The sequence below is a fragment of the Thamnophis elegans genome, chromosome 2, assembly GCF_009769535.1.
Source record: "Thamnophis elegans isolate rThaEle1 chromosome 2, rThaEle1.pri, whole genome shotgun sequence".
In the NCBI taxonomy this organism is placed as follows: domain Eukaryota; kingdom Metazoa; phylum Chordata; class Lepidosauria; order Squamata; family Colubridae; genus Thamnophis; species Thamnophis elegans.
In genome coordinates, this window is record NC_045542.1 from 123,404,844 (window position 1) to 123,423,269 (window position 18,426).

Sequence of the window (18,426 nt, forward strand, 5' to 3'; positions counted from 1 at the left end):
TCAGGTGACCTGATGAAAGGTGACCTTAACTAAATAAATAAATAAATTTAAGAAATAAATCCTTCCATTCCCCACCATCCAGTCAGAGCTGAAGAAGCTTCTTGGTTGAGAAGTGAAGCATTTTCAAAGAAAAACCAGAAAGTCCAGTTGGCTATTGAAAAAAAAGCAACTTTGGGACAACCATGACATGGATGACTGAGAATCTCCATAGACATTCTAATTAATTCTCATAAGGAATACTAACATTATTTTTAGCATGCATCCATTTATGAATTGCTATTAGTAAAAAGAGGAGAAAACATACTACTGAAAAATGCAGCTGTTCTCATGTGACTCTAAAGATTAATAGCATAGAGCTGTCTACCATATAAATCTTCCTCAGGCACCTAGTTGGCAAATGCCATACCACAAAGTAATAATGAAAGTCCTGATTCAAACTGCAAATACTCACCTGCTGATTATGTTTTATGAGTTTAATTTGCTTTCAATGGTTTTACTTATACTTTGCTTTTTTATTTGCATTTTGCTTACTGTTTTCTGTTGCTATTCTAATTGTGTGATTCGACCCTACATATGAGATGTGAGCAAATGGAACAAATGAACAAACAAATAAATAGATAATAAATATGATTCAGAAAATGTATAAAGTAGACACATTCACAGGAGCAGCTGGTGAGGACACCTCAAACATCATAAATCACCCATAGAGATACCACATGAACACAGAAAGGCTGTGTGATTGAATATGCCCCCAGGGCTATGAGTGGTTTTCTCTATTATTCATCTTGTTCCCATCAGTGTATGTATCTATTCGTCATTATTCATTCTTCCTTGAACCTTTCCGCCTAGGCAGGAAAAAGTTATTTCCGCCTCCAGAGATGATGCAAAAACTTAGTGAAGAGAGGAGCAGCCCTGTGTTGCTGGCGTGTAGGTAAGTCATTTCTGATTGCTTTTTCTTTTTGAAAATGTCCTGGCTCTGGTTCTAGTAGTTGGATAAGTTCCTTCCTTGCTCCATTTAGCAAAAGGTAAATTAAACCTGCACATTCAATGAGCTGTCATCTCCAAGCAAGACGATAGAAGACTGGGCCAAGTTGGAAGTCTTGGCTTTATAGGAGACTAGCAAGTGCTGTTAGCAATAGCAATAGCACTTAGACTTATATACCGCTTCACAGTGCTTTATAGCCTTCTCTAAGAGGTTAATAGAGTCAGAATATTACCCCCAACAATCCGGGTCCTCATTTAACTGACCCAGCAAGGACGTAAGGCTGAGTTAACCTTGAGCTGGTGAGAACTGAACTGCCAAACTACTGGCAGCCGGCAATCAGCAGAAGTAACTTGCAGTACTGCATTCTAACCACTGCACCATCACGGCTCTTAGCAGATAGCAGTTGGGTTCAACATAGGTTTTTTCCCAAAGCCATCCAGGCATTAGAGTCTAAAAAATAACAAAGATTCAAAGAATAGTGAAAGTCATTTGTCCTTTCCATCTATAATATATGTGCAGGTGATCCTTGACTTACAACATTAGTTTAATGACCATTCAAAGTTACAATGACCGAAAAAATGACTTATGACCATTTTTTCACACTTACGACCATTGCACCATCCCCATGGCCACACAGTCAAAATGCTAATTCTTAGCAATTGACTTACATTTAAGACGGTTGCAGTGTCCCAGAGTCATGTGATCATCTTTTGCAACCTTCTGAAAAGCAAAGTCAAATGGGATAACCAGATTCATTTAACAATTGTAGGGATTCACTTAATAAATGCCGCAGGAAAAGTAATGAAATGGGGCAAAATTCATTTAACAAATTTCTCCCTTAGCAACATAAATTTTGGGCTCAATTGTGGTCATAAGTTGAAGATTACTTGTAGTGAAATCAAATGGATATACTCAGGATTAGAAATTGTGGGAGGCAATGATTTCACAATGAAGTCTTTTAGCATTAGGGCAGCCAATGGTAAACCAGTGTGTTCAAATCATATTATTCCTGAAGTATGTTTTTTTTTTTAAAAAAAAGCATGACATTTATTAATGAAACATGGCCAAAACCACTAGCTAATGTGGTTCTTCATAGATGATCCTTGTTCTCTGCCAGCGGAGCTGCAAGGCTTAACTCACCAGCTTCAATTTCGTCTGTTTTACTGGAGATGCCACAGACCGGATGCATATATGCTTTATAACTGAATGTGTGCTTGCTATCTCGTTAATTCCCAGGTTCCCTAGAATGACAGATGACATGGCCAGGAGTGCACTGCTCAGTTTTGTCAATTCCAAATGTTGCTATGGCAACAGAGCTGCTGGCGAGCTCCTCATTCAGGAACTGAAGCCACAGACCTTCTACAGAGTAAGTGTTTTGGGATAGGTTACCAGAGAGTGAACAAAGCTAGGTGGGAGAAATCAATGGCATTGCAGAAGTCTCACCTTTGTCAGAAACTAGAAAAAGGTGGTGTTTGTTCAGAAGTTGGACTAACTCCTGGAGCTCATACGGGTAAACAAAATGCTTTAATGACCTCAGTAACATTTTTTTTCCATAACCACGTTGATGATGGCAGATAGGGTGATCCGTGAGTGAGTTAAAATGAGGTCTGAAAGGATCCAAAATGGAAAAAAAATAATTCTTTTTCTCATACTAAGGATTCTAGAATTAACATTTGATGACAAGATGTCTTTCTCCCCAGTATCGTCTGAAAACCTTTAACGAAACGAGGGTATGTGAATGGACATTTGAGCCTTATACCAGTAAGTAAATGTTTAAAGAGATATTTAATTCCAACTGAATCTTTATGAAGAGTTTTTGGCAGAAAAGGGTCCAGTAATGAAATGCAACCTGTGCACATCACTTGTAAGCAATCATTTGTATTTAAACATACAAATCAGGCTAGGACTCAGAGTTTCCAAATACATACATGTGTGAAATTTTACATCAAATTTATCAGATATGGTGTTTGATACACCCCCCCGAAAATCCTAGTTTTATTTAAAAAACAATTTATCCCAAGCATCTGTAAGAGAAAATATTCAACGATTATAAGGACATAATTCTCACTGGCATGGAATTAGGAGAATGTATTGGTAAAGCAAAAAGAAATCTCTAAATTTCCCATTAATAGATATCAAACAAATGGTAAACATTGAGTAGAATTGAAAAAGTGAATATTTGAATCAAAATTGTTTACTCTGTACATAATAAATGTAAATCATTGCCACAAAATGTTATAAGAGCCAAGATGGCTTGGTGGTTAGAGTGCAGTACTGCAGGCTACTTCAGCTGACTACTAGCTGCAGTTTGGCAGTTCAAATCTGACTGGCTCAAGGTTGACTCAGTCTTCAATCCTTCCGAGGTGAATAAAATGACGACCCAGATTGTTGGGGGCAATATGTTGACTCTGTGAACCGCTTAGAGAGGGCTGTAAAAACACTATGAAGTGGTATATAAGTAAATGCTAAGTGCTATTGCTACAAGGTTGTTTAGAAGATATTTTGGATGTCCAGATTGTGAAATATCCTAAGAAGGATCTTAAGTAACCTCTGATCTCTGAGGTAGAAATGTGTTTCTACAAATTTCTTTCTCTTCTCCTTACATTCCTGCATATTTTAACCCGTGAGAGATATTCTAAAAATAATTATTCTTTTAATGGAGCTTTCCCAATAGTTTTAATGATCCATATATATGCACTTACTAGAGACATAGTGATAGAAGACCTTGAAATAATAATCAAGTATATAGATAGATCGATAGATCGATAGATTGATCTAGGAGAAGAAATTTATTGAGAAAAACAAATATTTGGTTCTAAATGTGGAAGGAGATTCTCAGAAACTGTTTAGCTGCAATACTTAGATGAATTTGGGAGCCTCATGATGAGAACCTCCCAGGAGACATGTTATCTTCTAGTTCCTGGAGAACATCAGGCTTTCATGAATAAATCTGGCAGGGATGGCCTGGTTAGATCAAAGCTACAGGGAACCCTGGTGACTAATTGTGCAGTCCTGAAAGAAAAGGTCCTTGTGGGGTCCTTGGTGCTTTCTGAGCTGGGTGGTTTTCTTTCAGACCTTTCATTGGTAACATCCTCAGTAACATTAAGACTGTAGAGATGGTTCTTGTTTTACAAGGATGTAGAAAATTGTAACATAGAAAAAGGAAAATATTGAATTGTGACAATAAAAATGCTGTGCACTCAGTGTATATTTTAGAGAAGATTGAACTTAGAGGGACTTTAAAATAAAGATTACATCATACTGTTTAAGGCATGAGTCACTAAGAAGAGAATAACATTGATACTCCAAGAAGATTATCACCAAGTATGTGCTCAGTGATAAGTCAATAAATGATAGGATCGTTGTTTATTAGAAACAGTGGATGTCCAGGAAGTGTTAATACATAATAAGTATATGAATTTACTAGGGGCATAGTGATAGAAGACATTAAAATGAGGGGGAAAATCAATATTTAATAAATACAGTATTTTGAAAGAACAAAATATTGCTAATGGAGTGATTAAAATGCATAAGTGGAAAAAAAAATGGAGAAACTTGATGTTAAAAGAAGTTTTGGATTGGCTAAATGCAATAACACGGGAGATATATGATTGTTTTTTTTAAAAAAAATTATCAATGTCTATTTCAAGCAATATAAATACACATATCTCTAGATGGGCCATATAAGAACTATGTAATAGGAAACAGAAGATGGGAAGTATAATTTAGTTAAATAGAACACTTTAGATGCAGACTGTGGAATAGGCTATGAATTTGTGATATCAAGCATGAAAGGACCAGGTATGTTTGCAAGAAATGACCTGGAAGCTAACTATTGAGATTGTAAGATCAATACATGTAGTCCTTGACTTACAACCATCTGTTTAATGACAGTTCAATGACAGTTTATGATAGTCACAGTAAAAGTGTCTTACAATCTATCTTTGAAGCTATGAACATTGTACCAACCCTATAGTGACATGAGCACATTTTGGGAGCTTGGCAATCTGTTAGCATTTATGATGGTTGCAGTATCTTGTGGTCACATTATTGCAATTTGCAACCCTCCCAGCTGGATTCCAACATGCAAAGTCAATTGGAAAAGCCAACTGGGAAGCCAATCATGTGCTTCACTTAACAATTGCGGTAAAAATGGTCCTAAAATTAAATACTCTTCCTTAATGATTTTCATTTGATGACTGCATAACTTAGCAACTGAAATTCTGGTCTCAGTTGGGGTCATGAGTCAAAACTATTTATATAAGGATTAGATTAATTTATGCAAAAGAGAATGAGATAATAGATTTATTAAAAACCTATTTGGAAAAAAAAATGGTCCACTTTATTTCAAAGAGATCTAAGTTCCAAGATTCAGAATGATCAAGATAGTCAAAGCAAGACAAGGGATAAAAGCTTTGGGCAACAATAACAATGTATGAGAACGGAATGTATAGTTACAACATCACATAACAAAGGACAAGGAACAATATCTTAGTTATAATTGTCAACAAACAAGGAATTTAATCTAAGACTACTAAAGAGTAATAATAAACACATCTTAACAGAAATTGAAAGAAAAAACTATTATGAATCTTTACACAGAAGTATATATAAGACAGTAGAGAGAAAATATATTCAGGAAATGACTCCACTAGATGGAGTGATATGACAGGCGATAGAGCAGCTGTCAAATAATACAACACCATGAACAGGTGAAATACCTGTTTAATTGTTTAAAGCTGCAGGAGAAGAGATGGCCAACAACTGCTTCCAACAGTGATTTGTCAAAAAATATGTTCCCTAGTGATTAAAAAGGTTTGGAATGTACAGTATATCCACAGCAAATAAAGGAAATAAAAGAAAATGTTAAAATTATTAAACCATTTCCTTTATTCCTCACACAAGTAAAGAGTAGCTTAAAATCTTACAAGGAAGGGTAAACTTTATGTGGAGCGGAAAATGCAAACAAATAGGCAGGTTTTAAAAATGGTAAAAAGATACATCTTTAGTTAGCTACTATAAGGTGGAAAATGAAGTGAAAAAAAGAATATAGGACAGTTTATCTTTGTTTTATTGACTACAAGGCATTTGGTTACGTAGGCAATCCAGAATGTAGCATACAGTAAACCTAACGGGTATGCAAGAACCATTTTTTACTTGCACAAGAGTTATTCTGAGAATTGAGTTTGGCGAAATGCATGTTTAGAATAGGAAAAACAATAAGGTATAGATGTATATTGACTTCATCATATGATTTTATAAAGGTTATAAAGATTGAGAAACAGGACTGCTGATATGAAGATCAACTGAATATTTGGACACTTTTGAAACTGGCAGTGTTTATTAATTATAGCTAGAGATGCTGTCTCTGAATTCTGCATTTTGTGTTGGCAAATGAAATGGTGATTAGATTAGGCAATAGTCACAACTAACTCTTTTCACCTAGCCAGAAAAGTCGGAAAGCAGCATGTCTTCCTTGAACAATAACCTTTGTAGAGATGCAAAGGAGCATTTTTATCTTAGAATTTTAATCAATCAGGGTTAATGCTCCATCACATTTAGAATAGAATAAGATACAATAACAGAATTGGAAAGGACCTTGGAGGTCTTCTAGTCCAACACTCTGCTTAGACAGGAGTGTTGGACTACATCACTTCAGATGATTTCCCTGTGTCTACAGGGAAATCATCTGTCTTTTTATTTTAATTTAATCAAGAAGAGCAATAGACAGAGCCAAAGTTACAGCAGCTCTACAACCTTAAGAAATGAGATATTGCCAGTTTTAGTAGTTAAGATGGCCCATTTTCAGTTCAAGAACACTTGAGTTTCAAGTTCTTCTTTGGCCATTGTGTGACTTTGGGTTGGTCACCTTCTTTCTCTTAACACAACTCACTTTCTCATATACTTGTGGTTGGTCCAAATAAAATAAGACAAGAGCTTCAAGCTCTCTGCCTTGAATTTTCAGAGGAAATATGATATAAATGAATGTATTTGTGTATCTTGTTCACATATATACCATGCAAGTCCGGTCAGAAGGCAGGGAGATGTTTAGATAGCAGACCAGCCAGTCAATTTTTTTGAATAAAAATAAAATTCTCCTATGCATTACTAGGGTTTTTAACCTCCCTGATGGCTTTGTGATATGTTTTCATAAGTGGGACAACCATTGTAATTGGGGGGGGGGGGATCAACTCTCCTCCAGGATGAGAAATTATTGCAGTATCTGAAATAATAAAAAAAAATTGAGAAGTCTTAGAAAGAGTGCCCTCACTTAATGGTATTCCCCTCACCACCTAGAAACCAAGTAAAAAGCAAAAAAAGCAACCCATATTGAAAAACCTCTGCACACCTTGTATGTAATACATGAATCCTGTGAAAAATCCAGTGAAAAAAATCCATCAGATATAACAGTAGTAACCCTCCTATAAGGAGGCATGTCTACAATTCATTCATTTTACAGATTTTACATAAAATTAACTTTGACAAATTATGAAAAATATGAAAGGTGAAATTATACTAGGCTTATTTTTTAAGATTTTTAAGGAATGTTTCAATAAAATTATCCTATAAGCCTTTCTAACAGAGTTCAGAGATCTTGTGCTCACCATTGTGAAATAAAATAGTATCTTTGCAAACCAGATTTTCTTTTATTCAGAGAGATTAAAAAGTGCAGAAAATCCACTTTAGACATTGCTGGATCTTTATGTACTCCCTGGGAAGCAGGTGCTTTTAAAAAAAAATCCTGCAATTGATCCAACAATGGTTTATTACGTTCCACACTCTGTTCCCAACCTCTTTAGAAGATTATTAATCCATTCAGCTCTTACATCTACCAGTGAGTTTTTGCTCTGGCAAATGATATTGTCCTTGCTTTCCCATCTCCCCCCCAATTCTATAAAGTTTTACTTACCTTTTTTTCTCCCCCTTCCCCTAAACCTTTAAGTAGCATCCTAGACATTTTGGAATGAAGCTACAGGGTTACATAAATGCTACTTTTCTTCTCTGAAGCTAAGGAATCCACTTTTCCTTGCTATCAATTTTAAATCTTTTAAAATAGACTTTTTGGCCTGGATGATTGAGTCTTCATTCACATACTGCAATTCATTTGGGAGAGAAACTCTTGTAGTTGGTGTGGCAAGAGTTAGTACTGTTGGAAGAAATGTCCTTCTGGGTTCAGTTCCAAGTGGGGAAAAAGACACTGGAAACAGGGAGGCTGCTTGGAAAGAGGATTTTAACGGTGGACAGGACCACATGGTTTGAGGTCCTGTGGAAAAACGTGATCACATACTTCAAGATGTTGGGTGAAGAAGAAAAAGAAAGAGAAGAACTTGCTGAGAGTTCCTGGGTTTTTTATACTTTCTGTTCGCCCCCACCTCTCTGTTTTCTGTTCCTGTGTAAGAAATGTATTCTGATTGGTTGCCAGACTCCCATGGGGTCATGCAGGGGCAACTCTCTAGGCTGTCTTTTGAGTCCAGGTTTGGTTGAGCATTGCTTCTTCCCAGGTGCCCTGTGGTGAGATGGGTAAAGGGCTATCATGCCTTAATCCCATCACCCTAGAGCTGAAGGGGGGAGATCTTTGTTATGTACAACAAACTTATCGTGACCAGATGTCCCGCTTTTTAATAATTTGTCCCACGTCATTTTAAAACAGTCCCAATTTTTTCACGTAGCCGCGCACGTGGCAAGAAAACACCATGCGGCAGTTTGCAACTGCCGCACAGTGATTTCTACTGTTACAGGCTCCGGAAGTTGGGCAGGTCCTTTGCAGGCGGTTAGAACTGGCCACCCACAAAGGATCTCCCTGGACTTGTTTTGATGAGCGCGGGGAGACTGATGGTAGTTTGTGCCGGCCGTGCCCACTCAAACTATTGTCAGTCGCCCTGTGTTCAGAAAAGCAAGCCCGGGGAGGTCCTTTGTGGGCGGCCAGTCCTAGCCGCTTGCGCCTGGCTCTGCAGCTGAAATGAACCCCCAAAGCCCCTGCCACCACTAGAATAACTGCTGCCACCTCCTCCTCCAACACCACCACCACATTTGCTGCCCGATGCTGTGGCTGAGGTAAAGCTGTCAAGCTCCCGCTGGCACCCCCACCCATGGCAGCGGTGCCTCCCCCTCCTCTCGGAGCACCTGAGCAGGGCACCGCATTACCTCTTCCCCCTCCTCCTCCGCCATGCTTTTGAGGAGCCATGAGGCTGCGGAAGCCAGTAGGAAGGTGGCGGAGGGGACAGGAGCAGGAAAAAAGGCCCCATGGCTTCTCAAAAGCACGGCGGGGGAGAAGGCGGTGGCGGCAGGGGTAACATGGTGCCCAGCTCAGGTGCTCTGAGTGGAGGGGGAGGCGGTGCTGCCGCTGCCACGGGCGGGGGTACCAGTGGGAGCTTTGGCAGCTTCACCTCAGCCGCAGCGCCGGGTGGCAAATGTGGTGGTTCTGTTGGAGGAGGCAGCGGCAGGGGTAATGTGGTGCCCAGCTCAGGTGCTCTGAGTGGAGGGGGAGGCGGTGCCGCCACTGCCACAGGTGGGGGTGCCAGTGGGAGCTTTGGCAGCTTCACCTCAGCCGCAGCGTCGGGCAGCAAATGTGGTGGTTCTGTTGGAGGCGGCGGCAGGGGTAATGTGGTGCCCAGCTCAGGTGCTCTGAGCAGAAGGGGAGGTGGCGCCGCTGCTGCCACGGGCGGGGGTGCTAGCAGGAGCTTTGGCAGCTTCACCTCAGCTGCAGCGGTGGGCAGCAAATGTGGTGGTTCTGTTGGAGGTGGCAGCGGCATATAGACCAAATTTTTAATCAAGAAACCCCCCCGCCCCCAGTCAATGGTGTCCCGCTTTACCAATGTTAAAATCTGGTCACTTTAAACAAACTGGCTCAGGCATTTTAATGGCCCATTGACAAATATGGGGTCTATTAAGAGTAAGTCTGTTTCCTACCTAAAAACATGTTTCTCCATTTCATATCCAGGGAAATATAATATTCTGCCTTTTCAATATTTCCTAGGATATTTCATTATTTTAGGAGATGGGTGGGTGCCAACTTCCTACAGTACATTCCAACAACTCTCTGACTTTTGGTCTATTTTTCATTTATTTTGACTGCTGAAGTTACTTGGATGAGTAATGAAACGTCTCAGATTAACAAACTTTTGATCCAGTGGCCAAGATGTAACCTTTTTAGATATTTCGATTTCTAAAGAACAACAGAAAAAAAAACAAAGGATCATCCAAGTGTCCAAACATCCAGGAAAGCCAAGAAAAAGAATGAGACCAAGCAGAAGGGAACAATCCCTAAAAGGCAGCAACTGTAAGACCTGCAGTCAATAGGGCTTGTTTTGTCTTCCCCAACAGAAAGAGGAAGAAACAGAAAATGATTCTAATCAAGGACATTTTCTTCCAATTTTCAATTATCATCTGCAGGCAAAATTTCATTCTCTGCTCCTCTTAAACTTTTCTCTCCCAAATGAGTCAATTAACCAATTGCTTTTTCTGCATGTCTAAAAAGCGAACTACCTAGAAACACACAAGAAATAATTTTAAAAATCATTAAAATGAGGAGGAGAAAACATCAACTGAAAATAAAAACACACATACGATGCTTAGGGGCATTAGAACATAGTTTACAGTATTTATTTATTAATCAAATTTCTATAGTTATGCATTTATGGATGTAATTGTTTGAAGGGATCAAAGGCATTAAAATTCTCCATTTGGTAGTTCTATCCATGAAACATTAGATTAAAACATTGGATTATGTAGTTTCGATGTTTTAGAAAGTCTAATAAAATAGGTAAACATGGAGTGGAAAAACTAAATACAACTATTCTTAAGGAAAGAGCCAGTTTGTCCTAGAGCGGTAAGGCACCAGGCTAAAACCAGGAGTCTGTGAGTTCAAGTCCCTCTTTAGCCATCAAAATTGACCGTGTGATCGTGGGCCTATCATTCTCTCTTAGCCCAACACACCTCTTAGGCTTGTTGTTGTAGGGCAGTGATGGTTAACCTTTTTGTTGTCACATGCCGAATGTGTATGATCCCCGCCCTCTGCATGCCCCCCCATGCATGCACGTGCATCCTCCCCACATGTGGCCCGCCCCTCAGGCATGCACATGACCCCCTGTGCATGTGCACGTGACCCCCCCCCGATGCAACCCCCCTTCGCCCATTTTGGCTTCCGGGTTTGGCTTCCTGTTTGGGGCCTGGAAAGCCTCCTACAACAACCTAACAAAACAAAACGGGGCGCAAGGGGAATGTACAAGGCCCCCAAATGCAATGCGATGTCCCCCCCCATGCATGTGCCCTATCCCCCATACATGTGAAACAGAGACCCAAAGACCAGCTGGCCAGTGGGAGGTGCACACGCATGTGCAGTGGAGCCGGGCTGGGGTGGCAGCTGGTATGCCCTCAGAGAGGGCTCTGTGTGGCACCTGTGGCACCCGCCATCACAGTTGTTGGGAAAATAGGAGGAGGAAGTTGTGTTGGATATGTTTGTTACCTTCAGTTATTTATAAAAAATAATAAAGGTGGAATATAAATAAATAAAAATAAAGAGTTCTTCAAGACTTTTTATTACTGTGTTTTTCCCATTTTTGCAGTCAAGTACAATTTCCCACTGTAAAATGCCATTGATCCAAAGAAAATATTTCAGTATTTTCCAGTCATAGACTCAGGAGATAACAGAAAAAAATAGCGATTCAGTTTCTTCTGTTTCACTCATTTATAAGTTTGGGAAAACATAGAAATCATGCCTGTAGAAAGACTAATGACTAAAATTTGTTACATTTTTTTCCCTAATTTCCTTAGAACCTTTAATCCAAATAAATATCTAAAAGGGATATGAGAGACTGCAATATATATAACAGTTTGCCTGTAACTTCTGCTATACGCCAAGAAAACTCCCAATCAATAAAAAGTAATTCTGTATAGTAAAATGCCATCTGTGAATTATTTCTACAGCGAATTCCAGATGACTCACCAAAATGGATGTGGAGAGAATTTTATGCCATGTAAACTTTCAAGCTGATTCCTCAAATTCAGTTTATAAATTTTCTTCTCATTAAAAAAAAGACTTTCAAGAAAGCCTTTCAATATTTGATATAAAGAATGGTATAATATTGGATTGGTTCCCTTGATTCTCAACAAAGAGGGAATATACCATTTGTGAAATATTTTTAATGGTTGTAGTTGACGTCACACAATAAGCCTTAACTTGTCATCTTTGATTCCCGCTGGAAGTTGTGATGAATTCTTTGTAAAATATATTCAGCAGAGACAGGTTTTCCATCTCTAACCAATCTCCAGTCCTACCTGTTACCTGAAATCTTGCTCTGTCTCTCAGATGTATATCAGCAATACAGCACAGAAATGAGGGGATTTATCCAACTTTTTGTTTCTGCCTTTATTTCTCTCTTTTTTCATCTCTTCTGTGGCTGATGACAAGAGCCTGGCAAGTAACTTGGAAGTGGGAGAAGGAGAAAAGCAATATAAGTGACAGCTGGAACAAATCATTTTGCTGCCTGAGACAGAGCAACAAATGAACTTTCTTCCCGTTCCTCGCTAGTCAACATGTGTTGTGCTCAAAGACAGGAAAATTCCAAGCAAGCTTTTCTGTCCATCACCAACAATAAATATACATTCAGTCTTTGAGCTTAATGGTCCCATTATTTGTGTGTGTGTGTGTGTGTGTGTGTGTGTGTTTTCAAGTCAGTGTTGACTGCTGGTGACTAACTGAACATATTCCTGTAATTTTCTTGCAAGACTTCAGAAGTGCCTCCTTTCTAGGGCTGAGTAAAAGTGACTGGCTCAGGTTACCAGCTGGTTTTGTGCCCAAAGCAGGATTAGAACTCACACTCTTCCAGGATTAGAACTTCACACTCTTTTAAACCGGATGCCTTAGCCGCTACAGCAAGATGGCTCCCTCATAGTCCCATATCTGGTATAAAATGATACAAGCCTGCTGAATATATTACAAGATTTTGTTGCAGGTCCCAAATCTATACTCTCAAGACAATAAAATAGCAATAGAAATAGCACTTATTTATTTATTTATTATTAAAACTTGTATGCCGCCCACTCTCGGAAGATGTAGACTTCTATACTGCTTCACAGTGCTTTACAGCTCTCTCTAAGTGGTTTACAGAGTCAGCATATTGCCCCCAACAGTCTGGGTCCTCAATTTACCAACCTTGGAAGGATGGAAGGCTAAGTCAACCTTGAGCCCGTGGGAATCGAACTGCTGAACTTCTGGCAGTGGGCAGTCAGCAGAAGTAACCCGCAGTACTGCATTCTAACCACTGCACCACCATAGCTCATAATGTAATGTAATGTAATATAAAATAATGTAATGTAGTAAAATAAATTCAGTGCCATGGATAAGCCACAACAGATATAAAAATTGACAGGAATATCTGATGTGAATAAATATAATTCAAAGATGCACTTTTAAAATGTTAGTTTCATTGATTGCAAAGGATTTAAAAATGCTGAATCTTATGTTGAATTGTGGCATCTATTTATTTTATTTTATCAGATGCTTCGGTGGATGGTCCACAAAATGGTGTATCTCCTCGACCTTGGGACATTAAAGTCCAAGTTCCACAGATGTTTCAGGAAGACACAAAAAAGTTTCGTGTTCCCCATTCTTCTTTACTCAAGGTAATTTTAACGCAACAAACAACAAACAAAACAATAAATAATAAGCCTGTTTTGTGTAACAGTTCATCCTATATTTGAAGACCACTGTATTTCTCTTTGTTAGTCCTTTCTGTACAGGGCGGGGCATAACCTTTTCCTAGGGGGTCACAGCAAGATCGACAGCAGTTTACAACTTCCGCGACACCTCATTTTAAAGCCCATAAAAAACTGAATTGAATGAGCTATTAAATGTTAAATTTGCTTTAAGAATGGCTGGAAAATTCGATTCGGAAGAACAAAGGATCATTGACAGAATAAAATGCATTGCCTTTCGAGAGGCTCGCGATGCTGGAGCGACGTTTATCAATCGAAAATGGATTGCAAACAAATTGAAACGTCATCCGGATTGGGTTACTGATAATTGGAACAAAACAGCCCAAGAATGTTTCACAAAATTTGGAGAAGGGTGTCCTCTGCAACTGTCCCAAGAAAGCAAAGCCATCATTGCAACTGGCAGTCGCAAACAACGAAAAGGAAACCGAAAAGTGGCCCAAGAAATCCTTCAAATTCGTGGAAAACGAGTTGATCAAAGGACAATCGGCCGATATCGAGAACGAGAAGGTTTGAAGCCATTCCACGTCATTTGCAAACCATTGAAAACTCAAACACACGTTCAAGATCGGCTTTGGTTGTGCGATTGGTTGTCTGAATGGACCGAGGAAGATTTTCTTCATTTGGCGCCATCTGACGAATTCTTCGTTTATGCCATTCGAAAACCGAATTTCCAGAACGATCGAATTTGGGCTAAAGACATCGACGACATCGCCAAACATGAACGATATTGACAAATCGTTCGCAATCCGACTTGCATCGGGATTTTCGTCATTTTCACAGCCAAGAAACTGCATTGGGTTTTGAAGGATAAAGGGGAATACTGGGATGGCAGTTATTTCCGTGAGAAAATTTTATTGGAGAATGTCATTCCATTTCTCAGTGATCCAGACAATGTCTTGGTGGTTGGTGAGGCTGTCTTTCTTCATGACAAAGCTCCTTGCATGCGTGCAAATGCGACTCAGCAATTGTTAAAGGAAAACAATGTCGAATTTTGGGGCAATGACGTCTGGCCGGGAAATTCGCCAGATCTCAATCCGGCAGAGAACATTGGGGCCATAATTAAGGATGAAGTGGAAGCTCTGATGATTCAGGAGCAAGGTCAAAATCGATATTCGGTTGAAACTTTGAGAATGAATTTGGAAACTGTGTTGAAAAATCTGGAAAATCGAACGGAACTGTTTGAAGATTTGTTGTGTTCTTATCCACCTCGTTTGAATGCTGTTCGAAGGGCTAATGGTGGTCATACTGACTATTAAATCGTGTCAATAAACTCAGTTTTTGATGGGCTTTCGAATGGTGTATGAATTATTTGTGTTGTTATTACAAGTGTTGCTGTGACCCCCTAGGAAAAGGTTATGCCCCGCCCTGTAGATTAAAAGATCAATAGCCGATCCTTTAACCATTTCTCGTGGGATTTTATTTCCAGATCTTTCATGGAATTTATCAGTTGAGGGTTTCATATAATGTCATTTTAAAAATATAGAGATGGTATGGCCTAGATTACCCATTATCATATTTCAAATTTGGAAAAGGACTTGGCAGGTGGACGAAAAGGCCAAATCCAGACTGTCTATGTCTGCAACAAACCATCATAATGTTGAATTTGAGTCACCTGGTCTTCTTCTCCATTTAATATTGATTTCAAAACATGAATAGAATCTGCTGCTAAGGAGCAAAATAAAATTTCCATAGCACTTCTCTAATTTTAAAGAATCAATAAAATGTGGCTCTTCAGCCTATATTTCTTCTTGCTGTTTTATCAGAAATTCCTGCAGCTGCTAGTCTTATGTAGCATGAAATTCTTTTTTTTCTTTGCCATATTAATTTATAATAGAATAGATGCATGCTAATACTTGAATTAGGTAAGAATAACTGCCTTTGTTGATAGTCAGCCTTGCGTAATTCAGGTGTCACCATATACCCATTATGGCGAACCTATGGCACGCGTGCCACATGTGGCACACAGAGCCATATTTGCTGGCACATGAGCTTCAGCTCTGGTGCACATGCGCATGTGAGAGCCGAGGTGGCACAGTGGTTAGGGTGCAGTACTGCAGGCTACTTCAGCTGACTGTTATCTGCAGTTCAGCGGTTCTAATCTCACCGGCTCAAGGTTGACTCAGCCTTCCATCCTTCCGAGGTGGGTGAAATGAGGACCCAGACTGTGGGGGCGATATGCTGACTCTGTAAACCGCTTAGAGGGGGCTGAAAGCCCTATGAAGTGGTATATAAGCCTAACTGCTATTGCTATTGCTATGCCCGCCAGCTGATTTTCAGTCTTCCAGAGGGCTGGGGGAGGCTGTTTTCGCCCACCCCAGGCTTCAGGAAAGCATCTGGAGCCTGGAGAAGTCGAAAAACAGGCACAACGGGCCAACTAGAAGTTCATTCCTGAACTTCCGGTTGGCCCATTGGGTCTGTTTTTTGCCCTCCCCAAGCTTTAGGAAAGCTTCCAGAGCCTGAGGAGGGTGAAAAACAGGCCCAATGGGCCAACTGGAAGTTTGGCCTCTATCCATTTCTGGCTTCCGGAGGGCCGGGGAAGGCTGTTTTCACCTGGGGTCATGGGCAGGTGGGCGCAGCACATTGAATTGTGGCACTGGAGAATTCGTGACAGCACACACACACATACACAATTTTGGCATGCCTTTACAAAAAGGTTTGCCGTCACTGTGATATACAATAGTCTATTTTAAGTGACTATGTAGATGGCTCATTTCTATTTCAGGAATGTCATAAATGCCATGGCCGGGGACGATACAAATGTAGTGGATGCCATGGTGAAGGCAGGGTGAGTTTTGATAGTATATTTATTATTTTATATTCTTTGATGCTAAAAAATGTTTTTACACATACTTACTGTTTAATGGGAAAGTTGCTATAAAAACTCAGATCCCCGAGTTTGGTATGGAACTGATAAAAATGTAATCTGTCAATTGGCAAAGTGAATTTTTTTGTGTGCCTCCAAGTGCCCTGAATCTCAAGTATGTCAAGGAAAAGCGAAAAACATTTATTAAAGTAGGTCAGATCTTTCTACAGAGTACAGAAACAAACGATACATCCATTCGGTACGTGTGATATATCAGAAAGCAAGCGATCAAGCAAATTGATTACATGTGGGAATTGAACAATAGAAAACATTGATTGTGGATAGCATTCCACAAGTGGCGAAAGTATGGATTACATTACTGTCTTTAGCAGATGGGTTTGTATCTTTTAGCCTTGCAAGTGCACTTAAGGACTTTCAGAATATGTTTTCTATTGTTTAATTGCTGAAAAAGCAAGTTCTCACATACCAAAATAAATAGTCTTGGCTTAGAAGGAAAACATGCTTTCCTAAAGTTAGAAAAGAGGCCCAGGTTGCCATGTTTAAAAATCACATTTTAAAAATGCTAATAATGAAGCCTAAAATTCCAGGTAGACACACAGTTTTCTGTGAACTCAAATTAATTTCATTTCTGTATACAATGTTTCACATAAAAAAACACTACATAAGGGGCAGGGGGACAATATACCTAGTTCAAAGCTAAAAGCATTCTGAATATTTTCTGCCTGAAGAGAATTAGAATGACCAAAAAGAATTTCAGCCCAAATCAAATAAAAACACGCTTAAATATTTTTTTTGAGGGGGGGGGTGTTCCATCCTGATGTTGTCTTAGCTATTTTGTGTCCCCATAGATGAGATGTATCACTTGTAATGGAGCCAGGAAAGCCAAAGGCAAACATTTAAAATATCAGAAACGGTGTCAGATGTGCTCAGGTACCGGTCGCAAAAGGTAAGGATTTTAAGAAAGTGATAATGATGAAGATAATGATAATAACAGTGGTGACTGCTCTCATTTTATACATATGTTCATGTACATTTCTCCATCGTACTATATTGCCACATCCCATTACTGGCAAGAAGCAACAAACTGCTGCCCATTGTCTAAAGCAGGGTGTCAAACTCAGGGCCCGGGAGCCAGATCCGGCCCACAGGGTGCTTAGATCTGGCTCGTAGGGCCACCCTGGAACCAGCAAAGGACTGGCCTGTGGTGCCTCTGCCAGCAAAAATGGAACCCCTCCCGAGCTCCATTTTCGCTGGCATAGGGTTGCAGGAGGCTGTCGCAGGCGAAAACGGAACTCAAGAGCCTGTTTTCTCTGGCAGAGCACTTGGGCCACCACAGGCGCCCCCAACATGAGTGACAACAAGCTGGCCATACCCACCCTGACCATTCCCACTCCACCCCCCCAAGGTGAAGCATAATCCTGATGCGGCCTTCAATGAAATCGAGTTTGACACCCTGGTCTAAAGTGAGCACAGTTCAGTCTCAACTCCAACCATAAGCAATCTACTGTAGACTGGAATACCTGAGTTTGGCTTAAGAAACACTGGATCTTTCTGAAACGATTGGCTGCAGTTCAGGACTTCTTTATAACCTCTAAAATACACTTCTTCCATACTGTTCTCGGGTTCAATCACCCATTTATTCTTGAACCAATCATCTCTTCTTATATTACCAGACTCGCTTTACTGCATTCCACATAATTTTATGTACCTTCCCACATAAGAAAGGAACACAGTTATTATTTGAATTTTTTTAAAAATCAGAGATTATTTCTGGCAATAGAGAAATGCATATCTTTATACTTTAAAGTAATATTGCTTCATTGCCCATTGTCCCTTTCCTGGAATAGAAGATAGGTACATAAACATCATGTTTCCCCCTGCTTTTCTTTGCAACTGCTTT

The 18,426-nt window shown here is 39.7% G+C and overlaps 1 protein-coding gene across 2 annotated transcripts in view; it reads left to right on the forward strand.

The window, feature by feature from the left end:
- Window positions 1-18,426, forward strand: part of SSUH2 (ssu-2 homolog) — a 56,513-nt gene that overhangs the window by 14,274 nt on the left and 23,813 nt on the right. For both annotated transcript variants that reach the window (XM_032211811.1, XM_032211812.1), the window contains exons 3-8: window positions 850-931; window positions 2,222-2,351; window positions 2,686-2,746; window positions 13,485-13,609; window positions 16,425-16,487; window positions 17,375-17,472. In XM_032211811.1, coding sequence (XP_032067702.1) covers window positions 850-931; window positions 2,222-2,351; window positions 2,686-2,746; window positions 13,485-13,609; window positions 16,425-16,487; window positions 17,375-17,472 — 559 coding nt within the window. The remainder of the gene's footprint in view (window positions 1-849; window positions 932-2,221; window positions 2,352-2,685; window positions 2,747-13,484; window positions 13,610-16,424; window positions 16,488-17,374; window positions 17,473-18,426) is intronic.